The 21506-nt window shown below is 41.2% G+C and overlaps 2 protein-coding genes across 4 annotated transcripts; one reads left to right on the top strand and one right to left on the bottom strand.

Moving 5' to 3' along the window:
* The first annotated feature begins 914 nt into the window (after positions 1-914).
* tmem62 (transmembrane protein 62) lies at positions 915-10834 on the top strand. 2 transcript variants are annotated; one of them, XM_061696017.1, is made up of 13 exons: positions 915-1472; positions 2008-2119; positions 2211-2348; positions 4741-4786; positions 4914-5055; positions 5221-5345; positions 5418-5540; positions 5652-5807; positions 6341-6500; positions 6808-7012; positions 7092-7187; positions 8089-8207; positions 9477-10834. In XM_061696017.1, the coding sequence occupies exons 1-13, from the start codon at positions 1284-1286 to the stop codon at positions 9813-9815; spliced, it is 1950 nt and encodes a 649-aa protein (XP_061552001.1). In that variant the 5' UTR covers positions 915-1283; the 3' UTR covers positions 9816-10834. The 2 variants fall into 2 exon arrangements, with proteins under 2 accessions (XP_061552001.1, XP_061552000.1); XM_061696016.1 differs by having other exon boundaries at positions 7089-7187.
* A 2740-nt stretch (positions 10835-13574) lies between these two features.
* ptgr2 (prostaglandin reductase 2) lies at positions 13575-21383 on the bottom strand. Of its 2 annotated transcripts, none has more exons than XM_061696018.1 (8): positions 21279-21383; positions 21078-21196; positions 20740-20931; positions 20141-20352; positions 15582-15765; positions 14561-14770; positions 13812-13851; positions 13575-13738 (listed from the first exon to the last, which is right to left on the bottom strand). In XM_061696018.1, exons 1-8 carry the CDS (start codon positions 21313-21315, stop codon positions 13674-13676), a joined length of 1059 nt encoding a protein of 352 aa, XP_061552002.1. In that variant the 5' UTR covers positions 21316-21383; the 3' UTR covers positions 13575-13673. The 2 variants fall into 2 exon arrangements, with proteins under 2 accessions (XP_061552002.1, XP_061552003.1); XM_061696019.1 differs by having other exon boundaries at positions 13576-13738; positions 20156-20352.
* Between the last annotated feature and the right edge of the window lie 123 nt (positions 21384-21506).

Raw genomic sequence — 21506 nt, 5'->3', positions numbered from 1 at the left:
ATAGTATATTTAATATGAGCCATGTGTAAGTCGTAACATTTATGTGCGGTTTGGAGATGAACGTGGATCCATTTTCATCGTCCAGATCTTCCAGGGGGATAACGAGGCCTTCTGGAGCCAGCCGGGAGACATTATCACCGCATATGCCATATCGCTCTAGTTTATTTCTCAATATATTATGATCTGTCAGAATCAAAAGCTTTTTTTTTTTTTAAGGTCTATGAAAATCCCACCAGTAAATTCGTGATGATCTTTACCAGTAGCTTTTGCTTCCACAAGTTCCATCACTGCCATTGACGTGGTACTAAAGGCATATTGGTTTTCACGTAAGAAATTGTATTTCTCAATAAATCTATCAAATCTCTGCAAATAATTTAATACCATTTTTGAGAACTGTGGGAGTAATGATATTGGTCTTTAGTTGGTACATTGTTCATTAGTTATTTTAATGTCAAGCACCTTGTACCTGTGTTTTTAAAACTGCGAGCTAATTAAAGTTGTAGCTAATAATTATTACATTGCCGCCAGTGTTTTAGATCATCTTTTATAGCATTCGTTATTCATTTATATAACAAGTGTCTACTGCTAAATTGAAACTCAACACCCCCCAAAATTTGAGATTATTTTTTTTCACTCTATGTATAATTATTATTATTTATTTTTTTACTCTAGCTCCAGCTAGCTACCGCGTGGACACGAGCTGTGAAAATAAAACGATTGTTTATTTATTTTTTTACTCTATGTATTATTATTTTTAACTCTAGCCCCAGCTAGCTAGCTACCGCGTGGACACGAGTTGCGAAAATAAAACGATTGCTTATTTTTTTACTCTATGTATACGAGCTTCGAAAATAAAACAGCAGAGTGAGACCTCGTCGTAGCTTGTGCGCAGCTATTTGATGACGTACAGTGACGTCATTTGCTCCAGCCGGGTCAGTGTCCCGTTGGTGTTAGCTGACAGGCGGCTATCGGTTAGCCGCCTGCTCCGTCCCGCCTTCCTTCCTCATCCGGCAGTGACGGCAGCCACAGTCCGGGCCGAGCTGTCGAATGAACCCGGTTCCTCGATGCGTCTCCTGCTGGGAATATGGCGGCGCCACGAACGCTCTGAGTCCCCACCGTCATGCGTGAATTGTATTTTATTTTACATTCGCGTCCTTTAGCTTCGTGTTGACAAGACGCTAGCGAGAGCTTTTAGCCGTGTGCGGGGCGGGCGCTGGCGGCGGCGACGGCGGCAGCGGCAGCGGCAGCTTGTCCTCTCCCCGCGCTCTCGCCACGGCTGGAGGATGCTGAAGCTGTTCGGCACGCTGGTTCTCGTCGGACTGGCCCTGGCCTGCCTCGCCTCCTGGGTGCTGGACAGCTACGACACGGCTTGGCACCCCAAACGGAGCGTCCGCGGCGGGGACGGAAGCGACCGGGGAAGTTCGCCCCCGTTTCCCGGGGACAAGCTGGATAACATATTCTGGTTTGTTCAGGTGCGCCCAGATTGACTTGTTTGTGTTAAAAAAAAATTAAATACATTGGCTTGATTATAATCCATCCCTCCATTTACAATCCAACCTTTAAAGAGCGAACGCGCATAGTTGATATTAGAAAAATCTCATGGAACACCACCAAACTGTTTTTGTGCGCCATCTGGTGGTGACTACGGGGTACTATTTGTTTAAATGAGTTGAGGAATTGTATGACACAAGGCGTGCTTTGCCGCCATCTTGTGGCATCTGTAGGGAAACCTTTTTAGTGGGGCTCAGCATCTATTGTGAATGTTCGTCATTCGCGGCAGGGCTTGGTCCCTATCCCATGCAAATACCAGGACTTCATTGTGCCCTGTTCACGATTCGCTAAATGAAGATCCTCAAGACGCAGTAGTTCCTTGGCACCGATGCCACAAGATGGCAGCACAAAAAAAACAAAAAACGCACACACACACACACACACAAGAAGGCCAAAGAAAAAGCAAATCGTTAGTATTTTCTCTTTGACTCACATGGTCCACGTCTGCTGTTCCAGGTTTCCGACATCCACATCAGCCGCTTCCACGACCCGAGACGGATTCCCGACTTTGAAACGTTCTGCACCAAAACCATCGAGGTGATCAAGCCGTCGCTCGTGCTTGCGACAGGTATCACCAAAAAAAAAAAAAAAAAAAGCACTTTTAGCATCAATGAAAATGGGTGGATGGATTCTTACGTTGAAATGTTGCGTTGCTACAGGGGACCTGACGGACGCAAAGACGGCGAGCAAGGTGGGCTCGCTCCAGCACGAGGTGGAGTGGCAGGCCTACCACAACGTCCTCAAGAGGTCTGGCGTCATGGAGCGCACGCGGTGGATCGACATCCGCGGAAATCACGGTAACACATCACCCTCGGCGTTGTCTCCATGGGCGCGTGCAGCGCAACGTCGGCTTTCGTGATTCATCCGTTCCAGAAAGTCTGACTAATACCCAATCGTATGGAATTCATTCAATGGTTGCCACGGGAAATAATGTAAATCCAATTAATCCATTCCAGACACCCAAAAATATGAATCAAAAAATAAATTTTCACGAGAATAACTGTAGCTTGACATGCAAAAACAGTGTGGAATAAATGTTACTAATGAAGCAGATACATAAACATTGAACATCTCTTTTACCTTTACTGAAGATTCTTGATGGCGTATAGAAGATGGGAGGTGGGGAGAGAGGGAGCCATTTTTGTACTTTGAATTCTATCACGTTTCTCGCCTTCTTCGTCAAATGGCCGGCACTTGTAACTTTCTGTCGTATTGTGTTTAAAAAAACAAACAAACCAAAAAGGTTCAACAGATGCCACAATGGAAGCTTTTATTCACTACTTATGGCAATAACAACCCTCCCGGGCTGCTCGGCAAGACTGGGACAGGTTGGGGCAACATTGACGTAATATCCTGTCAAAAACCAGGCCTTCAAAATAAAAGTATGCTTCACCACACTTTATTTGGCCCTATGGTGGCTTATTTAGCAGTCACACAAACTATTTTGTGCTTGTTTATTAAGTGCGACTGTTAAATATAAAAGTCCGGCCATCTATCAAAACAATTTTCCACGTTTTTTAAGACAAAATTACCATGTACTGATGTTTTGCATATTTACCTCCTCCTCCCATTTTCTCAACCAGTTCAAACGATTGCATCTTTAAACTGTTTAGTTCGACTGAACTATTTTTTGCATTACCCAAATTCCCACATTTTTCAGTATTCCACATTTTGCAGGACAAAATGAACACATACATGCCGATATTTTAAATACTGTATTTACCTCCCCTCTTGTACAATTTCTCCACCGATTTCCCACTTTTCCCCAAATTGCCACTTTTCCAATGTTCCGCATTTTCCAAGACAACACTTCCAAAATAATGTAAACAAATTAAAGTCACTGTAACGATAATACCGTCTTTACGGAGGCTCACGAGCACATCCGCCCGTGGTGTTGGCCCCACAGTAGAGGGGAGCGTCAGGTGAGCAGTGACTCATTTGCGTGAGACAAGACCGCCCCCTCGAAACAGACTCCCAGAAAATCAGAGTTCAAGTGAAGTGAAAGTGGCAGTGCAGCATTTCGAGCCGCAAGACAGGAAATGGCTGCGCTCCTCCTCCTTGTGCTCTCGCTGCACGAGCAGCTCGTGAACGTGAAACCACAAATGAGGAAGGGACATCGTGTCCCTTTAAACCGTCATTAGGGTCGATATTTTTGTAATCTGAGCTGGTCTAGTTTGTCGGATTAAAACGCTTTTTCCCCCCGTCAGAGGCCATTTTACTTCCGATCAAGTCCTTCGAGGGAAGCGCTACATTTATGAAACAATATGTTGTTTATTATGACAGCGCTGGGTTTTTATTTTTTTCCATCTGTTCTCCATTCTCCATGAGCCAGGAAGTTCCCTTCTGCTTGAGTAACTCACAAACAGATGGACAAATAAAAAAATAATATGTTAGCCTAATTAAAAAAATAAAAATAGCGAGTACATTGATCTTTTATTATTATTATTATTATTATTATATATATATTTTTTGGGGGGGGTAATGGTAACTTAATGAGTTGGGCATTTATGCTATCAGGCTAACAAAATACGACTCTCAATGAATTGTTTTCACTTTTATTAATAGTTCAGGACTTGGTGGAGGTCTTTGATAATTATGGCATTGCTTGAACAATGTTTATTTACAGTTATTATTTTTAAATTACTGAATTACATTTGTTTTTATATAAAACAAAGAGACTTATTTGAGATACTCAATGAGATGGGCTGCACCAAATAACATGCAATTTAATTGCATTACTTTATATTAATAGATAATTAATATTCATTTGTGAAATGTGTTTTCTAGTTTTAAAAATAAATTTTCATTTTTAGCATCATTTGTTTGGTTTTACTTTAATTACTTAATTTTTTAAAAATCTATATATAGAATAAAGACTTCGTTTAGAGGTCCTCAATCAGCTGGGCTGCAAGAAAAAAACCCAACATAAAATGTATTAGTATTCATTTTGTAATTTTTTTTCATGCTTTTCATTTATGTGTATTTTTATGTCTATTTAAAAAAAATTTAAATGTTTGTTTATTTTTATCGACATTTAAAAAAAAATATAAAACAGGCACAATTTTCTTCGCGATTTCTTAAATTTCTCATTTGTTAAATGAGTTGGGCAGTGACAAATGTCATGTTATTGATCAGTGTTAAAATTCGGATGAGCATTGGTGGGTAAAATATTTGTCTTCTTTTCCACAGATGCCTTCAACATCATGTCACTGGACAGTGTCAACAACTATTACCGGTTGGTACGAGCGTCATTTCACGCCAAAAGTGGACGGCGCGCTTGTGGATGAATTGGGGCCCGGCGTCTATTAGAGCAGACGCCACCGTTTGAAGTAATGTCCCCCGTGTCTCCGCGTGCTATTTAGGAAATACTCGGCCAATCAGAAGGTGGGCTCCTTCCATTACGTGCACACCACGCCCTTCGGAAATTACTCCTTCGTGTGCGCCGACGCCACGCTGACGCCGGGACCCAAGAGGCCGTATAATTTCTTCGGGATTCTCAATCAGGTGAGTTACTGTATATGGTCGCGACTTCTCAGATTTTTGTTTATCGTGGGATAAACGAGGGACTACTGTACTGATATAAATGTTTATTAATCTGCTCAAGTGACGTTGTGCAACCACAATTGTAAACGGGCTGTTAAACGAAGGAACTAACTTGTTGTTTTGCAGACTCAGATGGACATGCTGGACGTGTTCAGAGCTGAGAGTCTTAAAAGCAACCAGTCGATCTGGTTCGGCCACTACACCACCTCCACCATCGTGTCGCCGTCTCCGGGCGTGCGGGAGCTGATGAGGTGAGCGGCCGCTTCAAAACCTTCGTCTTTACAGGTTCACCATTTTGGCTCGTTGGTTTCCCGTGCGTTCAGGTCAGCCGTGGCCTACCTGTGCGGCCACCTGCACACGCTGGGCGGCCTGATGCCCGTCCTGCACAGTCGGCATCCCCACGGCACCCTGGAGCTGGAGCTGGGCGACTGGATGGACAACCGCAGGTAAGTACGGTAGCGTCACTCGCTTTTTATTTGTGATTTACCATCAAAATACATGGAATATGAAAAGACAGCACCGATGCGACTGAACTGGGAACTGTTACCGCCACGCAGGTACAGGGTTCTTGCCTTCGACCACGACCTGCTGAGTTTCTCCGACCTGAGGTTTGAAAAGTGGCCGGCGGTGCTCGTTACCAACCCCAAGGATGCGCAGTACCTGCATCCGGGCCTGGAACCTGTGGACCGCATGCGAAGGTCCACACACATCAGGTTGGCTCGTCAACACCCAAGCCAAGTTCTTGGTTCATTTATTTTGTTCGTCTTGTTTGATTTTGGTTTAATAATTTCAAATTAAAATTTCGATATCATTTTTTTGGTAATGTATTAAAGCAAATTATTTTAAAATGTATGTGTTTTATAGGAGTTTAAAACAAATATTTATTAAGTGTATTTCATGTTTTATTAATTTATTTAAATAAATAGACTTATATCTTGTTTTCAAATATTAATATATTTGAATAATAAGTATTTATTTTATAGTAATTTATTTAAATCATGTAATTATTTGTTACTTAAATTTTGTAAGTTAAATATTTAGTTTTTGATAATGTATTTAACATTATTTTGAAAATTATTGTATTTATGAAATTTTTATGTTTTTATGAATTGATTTTAATCATTTATTTGAAAAAACGATTGCATTTGTATTTTTTAGGATACATTATTATTTTGTAAGATTATTATTATGTTTTTGTTGTCTTTTAAACATTCTTTGATGATTCTAATCTACTGTGTGTTAACAGGATTTTGGCGTTCTCTGAGGCCGCCATCACATCGGTGCGCGTCAGCGTGGACGGCGAGGCGTTGGGCGAATGCCACCCTGCCGGCGGCCCCCTGTACGCGCTGCCCTGGGACCCGTCGCGATACCTCACCGGGCTACACGCCGTCCGGGTGCAGGTGGAGGTCAGTCGATAGCACGTGTGACGCCGCCCAAACCTCGGGAGACTTAAGCCCAGACAAAAAAAGAAATATAGTTGGCAAACATAAATAAATAAATACAAAATGTGAAAAAAAAAAAATAATAAATGATAAAATAAGCAATGAAAGATATGCAAACACTTGAAAATATATTAGATGAAAAATACAAAATAATAGAAAGTACAAACATTTTAGATGGGGGAAAAATGTCCAAATATTTTTGCTTGAATTATTTGTCTTTTATTTATTTATTTATTTATTTTAATTATTATAATTTTTTTTCTCGGGCCAGGACTCGTTGGGCCGTCACAGTGAGCGGGAGCAACACTTCACGCTGGACGCGGACGGCGCAACCCCGAGCTTCGGCTTCGCGCAGTCCTTCATCCTGCTGACGGATCATTACGTGGTGGGCCGGGCGGCCTTCGCGTTCACCATGCTGCTCAACGTGGGCTTGCTTCTGTCCTTCAGGTTCTTCCGCCAGATCCCGGCCGGCCGAGGTGAGACCCCTCCGGCTCCCCGCTGTATCAGTACACACGGCGCAGTACACCAGCTTGATTGCATGTACGCCCTCAGCAGGGTGGTCCTCGCAAGCTTGCATGTCGCTGCGGCTGCTCAGTAAAGTGGACTCTTTCTTCTACTCCCTGCTGCTCTTCAACTTGTGTACAGCCTTGGGTGAGTTGACCCACTTCCACTCTACAACTACGACGATGTATATTCACCGGACACTTCATTAGAGATACCTAATGAGATCCAATCTGAGATGTGTGAAAAAAAGTCCACCTTCACTAAGATGGTGCCTATTTTCAAGATATTGATTCAAATATGATTTAACTGTGTTTGTGGTTTATCTGCATTAGTCTGATAGTTGTTTCTTATAATTTGACTCTCATAGGTAGATTTAGTGACATCTAGGGGTGAAATACTGTCAAACATGCTATTTTTTGATCACAAGAGACAAGCTTCATGCCAGCTTGCGGCTAGCGTGAGAAGCTATCGCAGCAGTCTAGGTCTTGACTTAGTGCTGCTTCTTGTCCACAGCCCAAGCAGAGATGCAAAAATAGAAGGCAGAAACCTTGATTTCCAAATCTCTTTGGGTCACAATAGGTTTATAAATAGCAACTCCGACAGGAAGTCCTGTCAAGCCAAAAAGAATGGGAACGATTTTGGCTGGAAGTCCTACCAGACCAATGGAAACAGAAACAAAGCCCTATCAAGCCAATGGGAATAGAAAAAAGAACAGGAAGTAAAAAAAAAAAAAAAAAAAAAAAAACTTGATGCACGTTTATTTATACATCCTTTGTTAACAAAAAGTTTGTCAATAGCGAGTCCTACCGGGGGTCCTGTCTAGCCATGGGAACGTGAACGAAACCAAATTGATAGAATCCTTCATATTTAATTAAGTCCATTGTTCACTAAAAGTAGGTCAATATAGACTCCATCCCGGGAATCCTGTCAAGTCAATGGGAACAAAATCAGGAAGAAGAAACCTACTTGCTGGTAGCTTCCTGTGCAGATGCTAAAGTACTAATGCTAATGTTAGCGTCGTTGTTCTCGTTCTTCTTCCCTGCCTCAGGGCCGTGGTTCATCGGCGAGCTGATCGACGGCCATAGCGGCGCCTGCTTCGCCTTCGGGGTGTTCATCGACGGACATTTCCTGGAGGGCAGCCTCACGTACGTGGTGGGCGTCATTCAGGTGAGCCCAGATTGCGACCCAGAACGGCAGAACTGTGAGACAGACATGCTAGGTACTAGTCTAAAGTGCTGCCCCACCCCCACAAACAAAACAAACCGCAATGGGGTCCGTTACCAATTGGGGAAAGAAAAAAAAAAATACATTAATACAAATGCAAATACAAAACATACATTTCCGGAATAATAAAAATACAGATTTCCCAATTATGACACATTGGTACAACAAAATAAATGCATACATTTAACTACATTTATACATATAAAAATTAAATACCAAAATATATTGAATGTGAAGCAAAATTAATTACTAAAATAATTAATACATTAAATGATTAATTAAAATAATGAAAACACATGTAATGATTATTTAATACAATGTAAAAAAAACTGCAAAATTTGAATAATAAAAATAACACATTTTCCATGTTTTTAATCATACAATTATCATTTCTTAAAATGTAAACATAGAAGCACAATACTGTATTAAAAAGACATTATTATGCAATTGGAAAACTAAAAACAAATTGTGTACAGTTATATGCAAAATAAATTGTAAATATATATCAATTGTAAATTTAAATAAATGATTCATGAAGTAGTTATCAAAATTAGAAAGTAAAGAAACAAAAGAAAAAAGAGCAGCTATTATTTAGTACAATATAACTGCACAATGTTAAAAATAAAAAACATATATATATTAATTAATCTGAGATTCAAATCCCAAACCATTGAACTGCGAGGCAGACGTGCTAACCACTATTAAATAAAAAAAAAATTAAATAAAACATTTTAAAAATCTCTTTGGCAAATAAAAAAAAAATAATCTGACTATTGTTATGTCATACAATAGAAACAAGCATCATATACAAAAATCCTAACCAAATTATTTTACAATTATTTAGTATAATAAAAAAAGTAAAATGTTAAAAATAATGTTTTTTTTTTTTTTTAAATCTGAGATTTCAAACCACAAACCTCAAAACTGTGGGTTCATAATGACAACATTATATTGACAACAACAAAAACTGAAGAATGGGCGAAAGCCCATTCAAAACTTTAGTACTTGTTATGTGTATTATTGGAACGCACTATATTTTGGAGTCAGACAGTACTCCCTCAAATGTCTCCAGTTGGCTCAAAATGCTGCTGCTCGCTCTTAACTGGAGCTCGTAAGAGGGAGCATGTAACTCAGATTCTGGCCTCCCTCCACTGGCTGCCTTTGCATTTTAAAATCCATTTTGAGATTCTTTTATTTGTTTTTAAATCGCAGCTGCTCTTCTTCAACATGCCGCTCACCTTGTACCTGTGCTGGAGCCTCCACCTGCGTTGCCGCGGCAACAGCTTCCGCTCGCTGCTGCTGCGCCCGGGCTGCCGCTGGCGGTGCCTGGCGGTGCACCTGCTCATGCTGCTGCTGCTGGCCTGGCAGGCGCACTCTTGCTACTTCCTGCTGGAGACGTACGGCCTTCTGGCCTTCCTGCTGTCGCCGGTGCGCACGTGGGCGCTGGGACTGGGCCTGATGCTGGTCTACCGCGCCTGGACCTGCCCCGTGCCCTCTTGGAGCTCGGTGGCGGGCGGCGGCAACGGCAAGAGCGTCTCGCCGTCCTCCTGACAGTAATTCGCCACTCTCGCCGCATTCACCGGTTCACCTGCGTATTATTTACTACGCATGTTTTCAAGTGTAAAGCACCGGCGAGCACATTTCTGGACCATAGTGTTCACCAGTGGTTCTCAAACTAGGGTGCCTGGAGTCTCGGGGGTCTGGGAGACGAAGCTGTGCTGGCTTGAGAGAGGAGTTTAATTCGTTCTGTGACCACGCTTGTATCTCAAATCATCTTTCCCCATTGAAATGATGGAAAATGCCATTCAAATTTCGTTTGTTAATAAGGAAAATACTACTCAATCATATTCTACTTAACATAGTCAAATAGAATGCAATGAATTGAACAGTTTGTGCATCATGATTTAATAAAATTCAATTCATTGTGCTGCTCCTTCTGATATGCCTGTCTTGGCCACCGGGGGGGCAATATAATACAGTCCTAAAGCTATCAAGTGACAAGTGTCACCATTACTATGTCTCAATTAGCTGCAAGAATATTCGTCGTTTTTCGCAGAAGATAAAGAATATATGCCTGTGTTATGACAATGTGACTATCGATGCTGATGCTTAACCCCGCTATGGCATTTTCTATGCGGTCAACAGAAGGCATAATAGTCTTTTTTGTTTGTTTTTTTGTTTAGAACAAAATACTTACAACATAGTTTTTTGTTTTCAGAATAGAGTTCTATTTATTTTTTTTAAAGACATATTTTCCAGAGTAAAAGGGTTAATATTAGGAGAATAAAGTTCTATTTTTTTATTTCGCCTGTTAAAATATGACTGTTTTCCCTTGTTACAGTACTTTGACGTTAATATAATCATACTATGACTTTATCTCGGGAAAATACAACTTTATTCTCATAGGATGGTGACTTTTCATCCTGATAAAATACATCTTTGTTCTTTTTGGGGTAAAATGACATAACTTTGTTCGCATGTTACAATTTATTTTTTATTTTTTGACAAAAATGAATTTGTTATCCCAACATTACAACTTTTTTAAAAATAAAAAAATAGGCAAGTTTTTACTTCTTATGTACCCTTAGGGGTACATGTGGTATGTTTAATTGGTGTTAGAATTATGAGGGTGTCCTTGGAAAAATTTCTCCGCTGTCAGGAGTCCATGGCCGTTCAAAAGTTTGAGAACCCCCGGTGTACACTTTAAAAACAACAACAACAAAAAATGAGAACAAAAACAAAGAGAGCCACACGGGTTGCTGTGGTTTGTTTACTTTCGCACTTTGTTCTTCGAAGTGTTGCCTTCTCATCACCACTGCCAAAGGACACAAATGTACAAATGCATCCAATTCCTGACAGCCACAACAACCCAGAGTATGTACACTCAAAAATGTTGCTTGTGTTTCGAAAATATTTATGTTAAAACTCGAAATCGTCAATGATTGTGTGGGGGGGGGGCGTGAATTCGGTTCATCGAAGACTATTCTTTGGCTTCAGTTTGTGAAAACAAAAACAACATACACGAGGTGCATTGGAGACTCTTTCGTCAGTGTGTACATCAGGCTAATTGGAAACTCAATTTAACTTCAATTTAATTGTCCTCAGTGTTAGAAAAAAATTGTACATCAAGATCACTGAATTCTAAATGGTTTAGAGTTTCTGGAAAACATACGCATAGGTGCATTGAAGACTGTCTTCTTAAGTGTTTATGAAACATTTTACATATGAATTTTGGATTTATTGAAGATTAAATTGTCTTCAATGTTATGAAAATACCAAGATTAAATTATTCAAGATTACCTGAAAATCGTAGGTTGAAAATCGAATGTTAGGTTCATTAAAAACAAAACAACACCATACTTTAGGGCCATTACAGACTAAATGTTCTGTTTTTTGTTCTGTTTTTTTACAAAAAAAAACTGAAGTTCACTGAAAAATCTAAATTATACATTAGATTTTTAAAATTTGGACAAAACTATGTAGGTTCATTGAAGACTCAAATTTCTTCAGTGATACAAAAAACATGCGCTAGTTGCATTGAGGATAATTGTCTTCGCAATGTTACAAAAAATGTACATTAGGTCCACTGAAAACTACATTGGCTTAAGTAACAACTTAAACTTAGGTTTTCACTGATGTTGTATGAAAACAGACATGTTCCAATTCACCAAAGACAAAATTGTCCCCGATGTTTTCCAAAACACGTAAAGTAGGTTCATGAAAGACTTGTCTTCAATGGTTTTAGGGAAAACAAAGTCAATCACTGAAGACATTTTCATTAAGTTTACAAAAACACGCTTTTTACGTCTGCTTAAGACTCGAAATTGTCTTCAATGTTTTCAAAAATGCAAAAGCTCATATATACACAGTAATAATAATATTTGTTTCCTCATTGCATTATATTATCCCTTAAATGTAGTATGGCGCTCGGAGAAGTTTATAGGACAATATGACGTACGAAAGTGATGTTCAGTGGCGCTCGGTGGAAACGCTTCTCCTAACGTTTTGCTATGAAATCAACACTGAGCTGTTGGGATTCTCAGGAACGTTAATGTTTGGACACAATAAAATCCCACATAGTATTTCGGGATATTTTTATACTCCACAGTAGCTCTGAACAAAAAACAACAATGGAAATCAACGCGTGGTGGCTTTAAATAGTGAAAAAATTATTGGGATATAGTTGTGAAATGAATCGCTAGGCCGTTATTTAATTTATGATGATATTGTGTGATTTCCCCTCAGCACCACCATTTCACTAAATCCGGCATTGGGTAAAAGGCATCCCGTTGTGCCAAAACAAGTACCGATAGAAGGTGAAGGCCTAATTTATTAATTATGTATTGTGTGATTTCCCCTCAGTACCCCCATTTCACTGAATCCAGCACAGGGAAAAGGACATCCTATGTTGCGCAAATCTACCAACAGAAGGCAAAAGCCTCATTTATGAGATTGCTTGATTCCTGACACCAACCTACTCCCGTTTCACTGCATCCAGCACTGGGGGAAAAAAAGGGAACACTTCCGAAAGGGAAGGCCTCATTTATCAATAGTGTGACTTTCCCCTCAGCACCCCCATTTCACTGTGTCCAGCACTGGGTAAAAGGCATCCCATGTCACAAAAAAATACCTTCAAAAGGCGAAGGCCTCATTTATGATGATGGCATGTGATTCCTCTCAGCACCCTTATTTTGACTGCATCCGGTACTGGGTAAAAGACATCCCGCTGTTGAACAAAAGGTACCTACAGAATGTGAATGCCTCATTTATGATGATATTGTGTGATTTCCCTGAGTAAAAGGCATACCATGTCGCAAAAAAAAAAAAAAAAACACCAAGAGGATGAAGACCTCATTTATGAATTATGATATAGTGTGATTCCCTTCAGCACCCCCCCCCCCCCCCCCCCCCCCCCCCCCCCCCCATTTCACTGCATCCAGCACTGGAAATGTACTAGTGTACCTACAGAATCTTATGAATTATTTTACCCAATATGTATCCGGGAGGAGTTATTATAACCACTGAAATGACATATTTGGACACAGTCCAATGCACGGAGGAGTCTGACAATTATCTGATTGGACACGCACAGGCAGGTGTTACCCAATGAAATTCCTGTGTGACAAACTACTGAGCAAACTGGCACTTCATTTATAAGCACGTGTGTGAGTGTCGAAGAGTTTATGGGTGCCCGCTGATGACATCATCACTACGCGGCTGTGAGTGTGTCTGAACTGTGTTGTGGATGTCACATGGCCACATCTATTTGTAACATTCACTTGCAAAAAAATGAATGAGAAGTGCGTTCTGAATGAAAAAGGGAGCAACCACTTTTTTTTTTTATTGAATGGTTTATAGTGCTGTGGATTAAAAATGTTCAATACAGTTGTTATGTCACAGCGTTGTTATTCAGTGGGAGATCTTCACGATTTGCTTGCCCAGGTTTCCCCCTTTCATCATGGAGCAGAAGGCAACTGAGAGGGGGGGGAAAACGATTAATCTGGCCAATTTTGAATACATTAAATTATTTTTTTTTAAAAAACATACCTCCCATATTTTCAATGCCGTTCTCGATCGTTTCTTGCACCTGGAAAAAAAGTTAAAGAATGTGTATATACTGTATATACAACATTCCTAGAAAATTGACTTTTCTCTCGAACATATGACTCGTCTCAAATATACTATATATTATAATTATATATTCTCAAAAGTGTACGTCCTTTTTCTTGAAAAGTAACTTGAAGAGAAACCCTTTTTATCAAAAACAAGACTTGAAAATTGTACACTCCTCATCTCAAACAACTTTTCCTTAAAAATTTGATTTTGTGAATGTGTTTTCTGAAAAATATATTTTGAAATGTGCAACATATTTCTTGAAAATGTACAACCTTTATTAAATAAATGACTTTTCAAAAATATACTTTTTTTCTGGTAAAAGTCAATTAGAATCAGTTTTAATGCCATTGTTAGTGCAAACAATTTTTTTTTCAAAAGTACTTTTAATACATTTAATATCCTTTTCTCAAACCTTTTTTCTCTAAAATAATCCCCAGAAATGTCTCAAATGCGCGACTTTTTCTTTGTACATCTTTATTCTTAAAAAACAATCCAATATGCGACCACGACCAAATATGACTTTTCCTGAAAAGATGCTTTTTTCTTTTCTTTTCTTTTCTTCTTCTTCTTCTTGAAACAACTTGTCTGTATGTATGACTTTTTCACAAAAATGTACAAGCCTTTTCTTGAACACACACAACCTTTTTTCTTCTGGAAAATACAGGACTTAAATCTGGTACCTTGACTTGTCCGGAGGCGACCAAGCGCCCGAGCTCGCAGAGGGCGTCTTCGGCCTGACCCATGTAGTTGAGCACCATGAACCTCTCTCTCGTGATGTTCTTCCTGCGCAGGTTCTCCTGCGTTTCCCGGCTGAGGGGCGGCGGATACGGAACGTCCTTGTTGTACTGCGAGATCTGACCGCACAAGATCACGTGGCCGCCCTCGTTCATCTGACGGTGAAGGAGACAAGCGGAGGTTAACTTTCAATTCTTTGTTGACGAAAAATGTGCATCAAGTTCATTGATGACTAAACTGTCTTCAGTGTTTATGAAAAATATATGTGAAGTTCATTGACAAGTTTTAGTCTTCAGTGTTTGTGAAATATATACGTCAAGTTCACTTTTCGTAAACAATGAAGACAATTGAAAGTCGGCAATGAACTGAACGTTTTTTTTGTGATCACTGAATCTTCATTAGGTTTTTTTTAGACATTGAAGACAATTGAAAGTTGTCATTGAACTTAGTGTCAATTTTTCAGAAAAGTTTAAAAACAAAGTCAATTTTGAGTTGTCAATTAACTGCATGTTTTTGTAAACATTGACACGTCATTGAAACTTGATGTACGTTTTTGGTGAACATTGAAATTTGACAATTTTTTTTACAAAAATACACCGTCACAGTGAACTTGAGATACAATTTTCAGAAACTTTTAAACTCGATTAGTTTTTTTGTAACCTAAACATTGCAACGTGATAGGTAATCATTGATGTACATTTTTACATTTTTCAGAAACAAGTGAGACAATTGATAGTCTGTGAATCTAATGTACATTTTTTTCATGAACAAATAATTTAGTCATCATTTAAGTTAAGTTTTTCGGGAACAAAGACAATTCAGTCATGAACTTGACGTACCTTTTTCGAAAACACCAAAGATAATTTGTAGCTGTTAATGAACATAGCACACAAATTTTTCTACAATTTCTATGAAAAAAAACAAACAAAAAAAAACATTGTCGTCACGCAAGCCGCGTGATGGTACCTGCGCAATAACAGTGTCGCTGATGTCACCTCCCACGTTGTCAAAGTAGACGTCGATGCCGTCGGGGCAGTTCTCCCGCAGTCCCGTGGCGACATCCTGCCGCCGGTAGTTGATGGCCCCAGAAAAGCCCAAAACTTCCACCAGCGCCTTGCACTTGTCTTCGGAACCGCAGATACCGACCACCCTGCGGAAGCCACCCAGTCTTATTTTGTGTTGTCAATGAACTTGATGTACGTTTTACATAAACACAACGTACATTGTGTTGGAGTCGCTATTCTTAAACTGTAAACCATTCTACTCGCCACGTGAGTTCGCATCGTTCATACTGGCTGGAGTCTATATTACGCCTCAAGCTAACACGAACGCCGCATTGCTAACGCTGGCCGAACAGGTCAACGAAATTGAAAAAAAACACCCGGACTCACCCCTCATTATCCTCGGGGACTTTAACAAAGCTAAACTCGACCACGAACTCCCTAAATACAAGCAGCACATCGACTGTCCTACCAGGAAAAATAATACTTTAGACCACTGCTACACGACGGTAAAAAACGCATACCGTGCTATACCTCGTGCAGCCCCGGGCTCGTCTGATCACTGCTTCATTCACTTAATACCGACGTACAGGCGAGAACTTAAATGTGCGAAGCCTACAGGGAAAACAGTCAAAAAGTGGACCAATGAAGCCAAGATGGAACTTCAAAGCGGTTTAGACTGCACAGACTGGAGTGTCTTTGAAAATTCAGCCGGCAGCCTGGATGAATATACGGACACTGTCACATCCTATATCGGTTTCTGTGAAGAGATTTGCGTACCACCAAAATCATTTTGCACATTCAACAACAACAAGCCGTGGTTCACTGCTAAACTTAAGCAGCTTCGCCAAGCTAAGGAGGACGCATATCAGAGCGGGGACAGGGCCCTGTATAATCGAGCTAGAAACCAGCTGACTAAAGAAATTAACATTGCAAAGAGGATCTATGCAGCAAAGTTGGAAAAACAGTTTAGCGCGAACGACTCTAAATTTGTCTGGCGTGCATTCCAATCGCTGACTAATTACAAGCGACGATCGCCCCCAAGCTGAGAACAATAGCACACTAGCCGACGACTTGAATACCTTCTACTGCAGATTTGAAAAGGACAGTTTCACTCCACACACCCGTCCGGCCGCACCCGCGACCACAACCGCACCTCTGACTTCTGCGTTAACCATCCATGAACAGGATGTGAGACGCATCTTCAAACAACAGAAGATTAACAAAGCGGCAGGCCCGGACCATGTGTCCCCATCCTGCCTCAAAGTCTGCGCGGACCAGCTCGCTCCAGTCTTCACTCAGATCTTCAACAGATCTTTGGAAATGTGCGAAGTCCCATCCTGTTTCAAACGCTCCACCATCATTCCAGTCCCCAAGAAACCTGCAATCTCGGGTCTGAATGACTACAGGCCTGTCGCTTTGACATCTGCGGTCACGAAGTCCTTTGAACGTCTCGTGCCGGACTGCCTCAAGAGCGTCACAGGTCCCCTGCCGGACCCCCTGCTGTTTGCCTACCGAGCGAACAGGTCTGCGGATGATGCGGTCGACACGGGACCGCGCTTCATCCTAGAACACCTCGACAGCGCAGGGACCTACGCGAGGATCCTGTTCGTGGACTTCAGCTCAGCGTTCAACACCGTCATCCCTGAACTCCTTTCAACCAAGCTTGTCCAGCTCAGCGTCTCACCTGCCATCTGCCAGTGGATTTACAGCTTTCTGACGGGCAGGACACAGCAGGTCAGGCCGGGGGAGGCCACCTCATCCGCACGCAGCATCAGCACCGGGGCGCCCCGAGGTCGTGTCCTCTCTCCGCTGCTCTTCTGTCTCTACACGAACGACCGCAACTCAGTGAACCCGACTGTCGAGCTCCTGAAGTTTGCAGATGACACCGCCGTCATCGAGGACGGTGACGAGTCCGCATATCGACAGGAAAAGGAGCGGCCGGAGCTGCGGTGCGGCCGACGCGACCCGGAGCCGAACACGCTCGAGACGGTAGAGATGATCGTGGACTTCAGGAGGCATCCTTCGCCACAGCTGCCCCTCACGTTGTCCGGCTGCCTTGTGTCAACCGTCGAGACCTTCGAGTTCCTGGGAATTACAATCTCTCAGGACCTGAAGTGGGCGACCGACATCGACTCCGTCCTCAAAAAGGCCAAGCGGAGGATGTACTTCCTGCGGCTTCTGAGAAAGCACGGCCTGCCACCGGAGCCGCTGAGACGGTTCTACACAGCGGTCATCGAATCGGTCCTGTGTTCTTCCATCGCAGTCTGGTTCGGCGCCGCTACAAAAAAGGACAAACTCCGACTGCGACGGACAATCAAAACTGCTGAAAGGATTGTCGGTACCCCCCTACCCACCATTGAGGACTTGCACGCTGCCAGAACTAAGACAAGGGCGTGCAAAATCCTCTCGGACCCTCCGCACCCCGGTCACCGGCTCTTCCGGCTCCTTCCCTCGGGTCGGCGCTACCGATCAACGCAAACTAGAACTAGTAGACATTCCGACAGCTTCTTCCCTCTTGCGATCAACTTCTTAAACACCTAACCTATAATTCCATGACAACAAGCTGGCAATTTTTTGACTTGAGTTCGTTGTCACATTTCTGTGGGGCCAATTATGTATTACTCGTGCACTCACTGTCGTTGTCTCGCCACGCTGCACTATTTGCATATACCGGCCACTCGTGCCAGAGTAGCATCTGCTCCATTTGCACACCGATTGAGGAGTATCTGTAACATTTGCACAACCGACATTGTCCCAGATGATCGCACTACTCGTCACTTGAAACCGCATACGCTCCTTGAAGTCTCGGCGCCCTTTGCACAATGGTCACTGCACCGGACTATTGCAATATTAGTCATTCGAACTGCTCTAAGTGCTAGTGGACTCTGCATCTTTTTGCACAATTATCTTTATGTCTCCAAAGTGTTCTGTAAATTGACTGTCTGTTGTACTAGAGCGGCTCCAACTACCGGAGACAAATTCCTTGTGTTTTGGACATACTTGGCAAATAAAGATGATTCTGATTCTGACATTGAAGTCGTTAATGAACTTGGCGTAAGTGGTTTTTAAATATTGAAACTTGTCAAGTTAATTGACGATTTTAAATTTTCTTCAGTGTTTACAAAAACATAAGTCGGTTCAATGTTTCCGAAAAAATGGACGTCAGGTTTATTGACAGCGGTAAATTGTCTTCGTTTACAAAAAAACATATGCTAGGTTGACCAAAGACTATAAAAAGTTTTCTTTTAACATTGTAGACTGTTTCCCAAAAATGTAAAGTTCATTGACTCTAAATTGTCTTCAAATTTTTTGGGGAAAAAAACATTAGCATCACGTTTCATAAGCATTGAAACTTCACATAGTACGTTTTTGTTAACATTGAAGACAATTTAGATTCATGAAAGACCTTGACGTACATTTTTCATAATCATTTAAACGTGACATACATTGAAACTAGACTTTACGCCGATCTGATCGGTGTTATCGGTATCGGACGATAATTAGCATTTTTAAGATGATCGGCTTTCATGTCATAAATCGGCGATCAGATCAATGACGTCACCGATAGGCTCCGCACGAGACATTTAACTCCGTGTCGCCGTTGCGTATGAATCCAAAAGCTAGTTTATTTTTTAGCTTTGTCACGTGTCTTGTTGCACAGTACTGCAACTATCTGACGGCCAATAAAGTTTTTTTTCAATCTTGTCGGTGTGGGACTATTTTGCGGTGTCTCAGCCAAACAACACGTAAGTTATTTGCAGCCTGTGCACAACTGAAGTACGCTGTGGGGAACGTCGTCTAAATGCTTCAAAACAACAAACTTGATCGAATGCCCCCTAGAGGTCAATGGTGTTTTAACATTTGTCGATCATGCTCGAGAATAATTTGAGCTGGGCAACACTTGTGAGGATAAGCGGTACAGAAAATGGATGGATGGACACAACAAGTATATAAGTATATACAATAAATGAACAAGTCATGTAAATAGACACATTGCTCCATCTTGTGATCGGATATCCTTTTTTTCTAAACTTGGTGATCGGCCCCAAAAATCCTGATCGTGTAAAGCCTAATTGAAACTCAACGTATGTTTTTGTAAACGTTAACGATTGAAATTCATCATTGAACTTGACGTACGTTTTCAGTAAACAGTTTGATGATTGAACAGTTCATTGACAACTAAATTGTTTTACATTTTTTACGAAAAAAAGACAGCTTTTCATAAAGATTGAAACTTTGCGTTTTTGTAAACAATGACAATCTAGTCTAAAATTAACTTGATGCAAGTTTTCCGTGAATATTAAAACTTGTTTTCATAAACATTGACAACTTTCAATTCAATGTTTATGTAAAAAAATGCCTTCAGTTCATTGATAAGTTTCAAAGTGTTCAAAAATATGTATGTCAAGTTCACGGATGACTCTAAATTGTCTTCAAAATGTATGAAAAACCTACATTTTTGTAAACATTGACATTTACGAAAAATGCCCAACAATTTAGTCTTCAATTAACTTTAAGTACGTTTTTGATAAACACCTGGAGCAACCGTCCAATCGCCCGATCTGTCCGGCCACCGAGCCGCAAGCCCCGGCGGCTCCGCTGACCACCAGCGTCTGATTGGCTCCTCTGGTCACGTGACCCTTCTCTCTCATGCCCAGTAGCGCCGTGAGGCCCGTCATGCCCACTGCGCCCAAGAAGTACGAAACGTGGCCGTCCACCAACGCCGGATTCACCTGGATTCAGGAGGCATGATCGTCATCGGAATTGAGAGTAAAATGCACACAATTTCTAATAAAACGAATACCAGAATGTTATTGATAATATAAATAACATTGATTGTACAAAATAAATATACTGTAATAAATGCAGATTATATTATAAAATGATTATGGCAGGAAGTTCATTTTTTAAATCACTAAAAATAAATGTAAAACAAAAAAATCTTAATTTAAAAAATTGCCAACAAAGAAATGTCTAATAAAAAAAGTATTATGTAGTAATACAATAAAAATAGATGAATGAAAACAAATGAAATTGTTTTCCTTTCAATTATTCCACTGTAACGATTCATAAATGATACAAATGCTGAAAATGGATGATATATAGAGTATAGTTTCAACCTTGTGTAGGATGCTTGCGTTCACCACAGCGTGGCTCTGCCAAGGCCAAGTGAAGGACGTGACCACGTCCCCCTCTCGATAGGCGTCGTGGCGGCTGGACTGGACCACGCCGACCCCGCCGCCGTCCACGCCCTCCGACAGCTTCCACGGTGTCAGATACTCCGCACCGCTGTCTTCATTCATCCGACATCTCTGCATTGTGAGGCAAATATATTTGCGGCTTGGAAGCACATACCTCGGGTCAAAACTTTCCAACGTATGCAATGGCACCATGACGCCAATGAATTGAACAAAAGTGCAATCGTACATTTACTAGCTGCTTTGTGTGTGTTCAGTACCATGTAAGGGTCAACAGAAAGGTAACGCGTCCGAACCAGCACCTCCTCTTCTTCCAAACCAGGTCCAAGAGTTGTCTCCTCCAGGCGGAAATTTTGAGGATCTGGCACCCCATTTAATCCTCGATAAACATGAGCAAAGAAACCATTCAGTCCCGACAGAAAATGGGACATTTCCGCGAATACAAGTTAAGTTTGACAAACCTGGTCTGGAGTTGAGGACTACTTTCTTCACCAGCATCCTTGAAAAAACAAACGCTATAACCAAAAACTAGCTTCACTGAAACTGATTGCGTTCACAAAGTCCAGAGCGAGATCACAACCTACAGATAACATCCGGTTTCGCTGCCGCTTAATTCAAGACTTAATTAGCGGGTTTTGAAAACGTTAGACACTTAGAATAAACGATAAATATTTGAATAAGGTGCTTAT

The sequence above is a fragment of the Phycodurus eques genome, chromosome 14, assembly GCF_024500275.1.
Source record: "Phycodurus eques isolate BA_2022a chromosome 14, UOR_Pequ_1.1, whole genome shotgun sequence".
In the NCBI taxonomy this organism is placed as follows: Eukaryota; Metazoa; Chordata; class Actinopteri; order Syngnathiformes; family Syngnathidae; genus Phycodurus; species Phycodurus eques.
This window is presented reverse-complemented; position numbering and strand designations above follow the sequence as displayed.

Excerpts from the sequence above, each read along its gene's own strand:
- ptgr2 (XM_061696018.1), bottom strand. The coding sequence starts at position 21,315 with ATGCTGGTGAAGAAAGTAGTCCTCAACTCCAGACCAG. Across the intron at positions 14,771-15,581 it reads GCGACACTGTTATTGCGCAG|ATGAACGAGGGCGGCCACGT; the intron begins GTACCATCACGC and ends CTTCACCGTCAG. Across the intron at positions 13,852-14,560 it reads TCGCCTCCGGACAAGTCAAG|GTGCAAGAAACGATCGAGAA; the intron begins GTACCAGATTTA and ends CTTTTTTTCCAG.
- tmem62 (XM_061696016.1), top strand. The coding sequence starts at position 1,284 with ATGCTGAAGCTGTTCGGCACGCTGGTTCTCGTCGGACTGGCCCTGGCC. Across the intron at positions 2,349-4,740 it reads CGACATCCGCGGAAATCACG|ATGCCTTCAACATCATGTCA; the intron begins GTAACACATCAC and ends TCTTTTCCACAG. Across the intron at positions 7,188-8,088 it reads CAACTTGTGTACAGCCTTGG|GGCCGTGGTTCATCGGCGAG; the intron begins GTGAGTTGACCC and ends TCCCTGCCTCAG.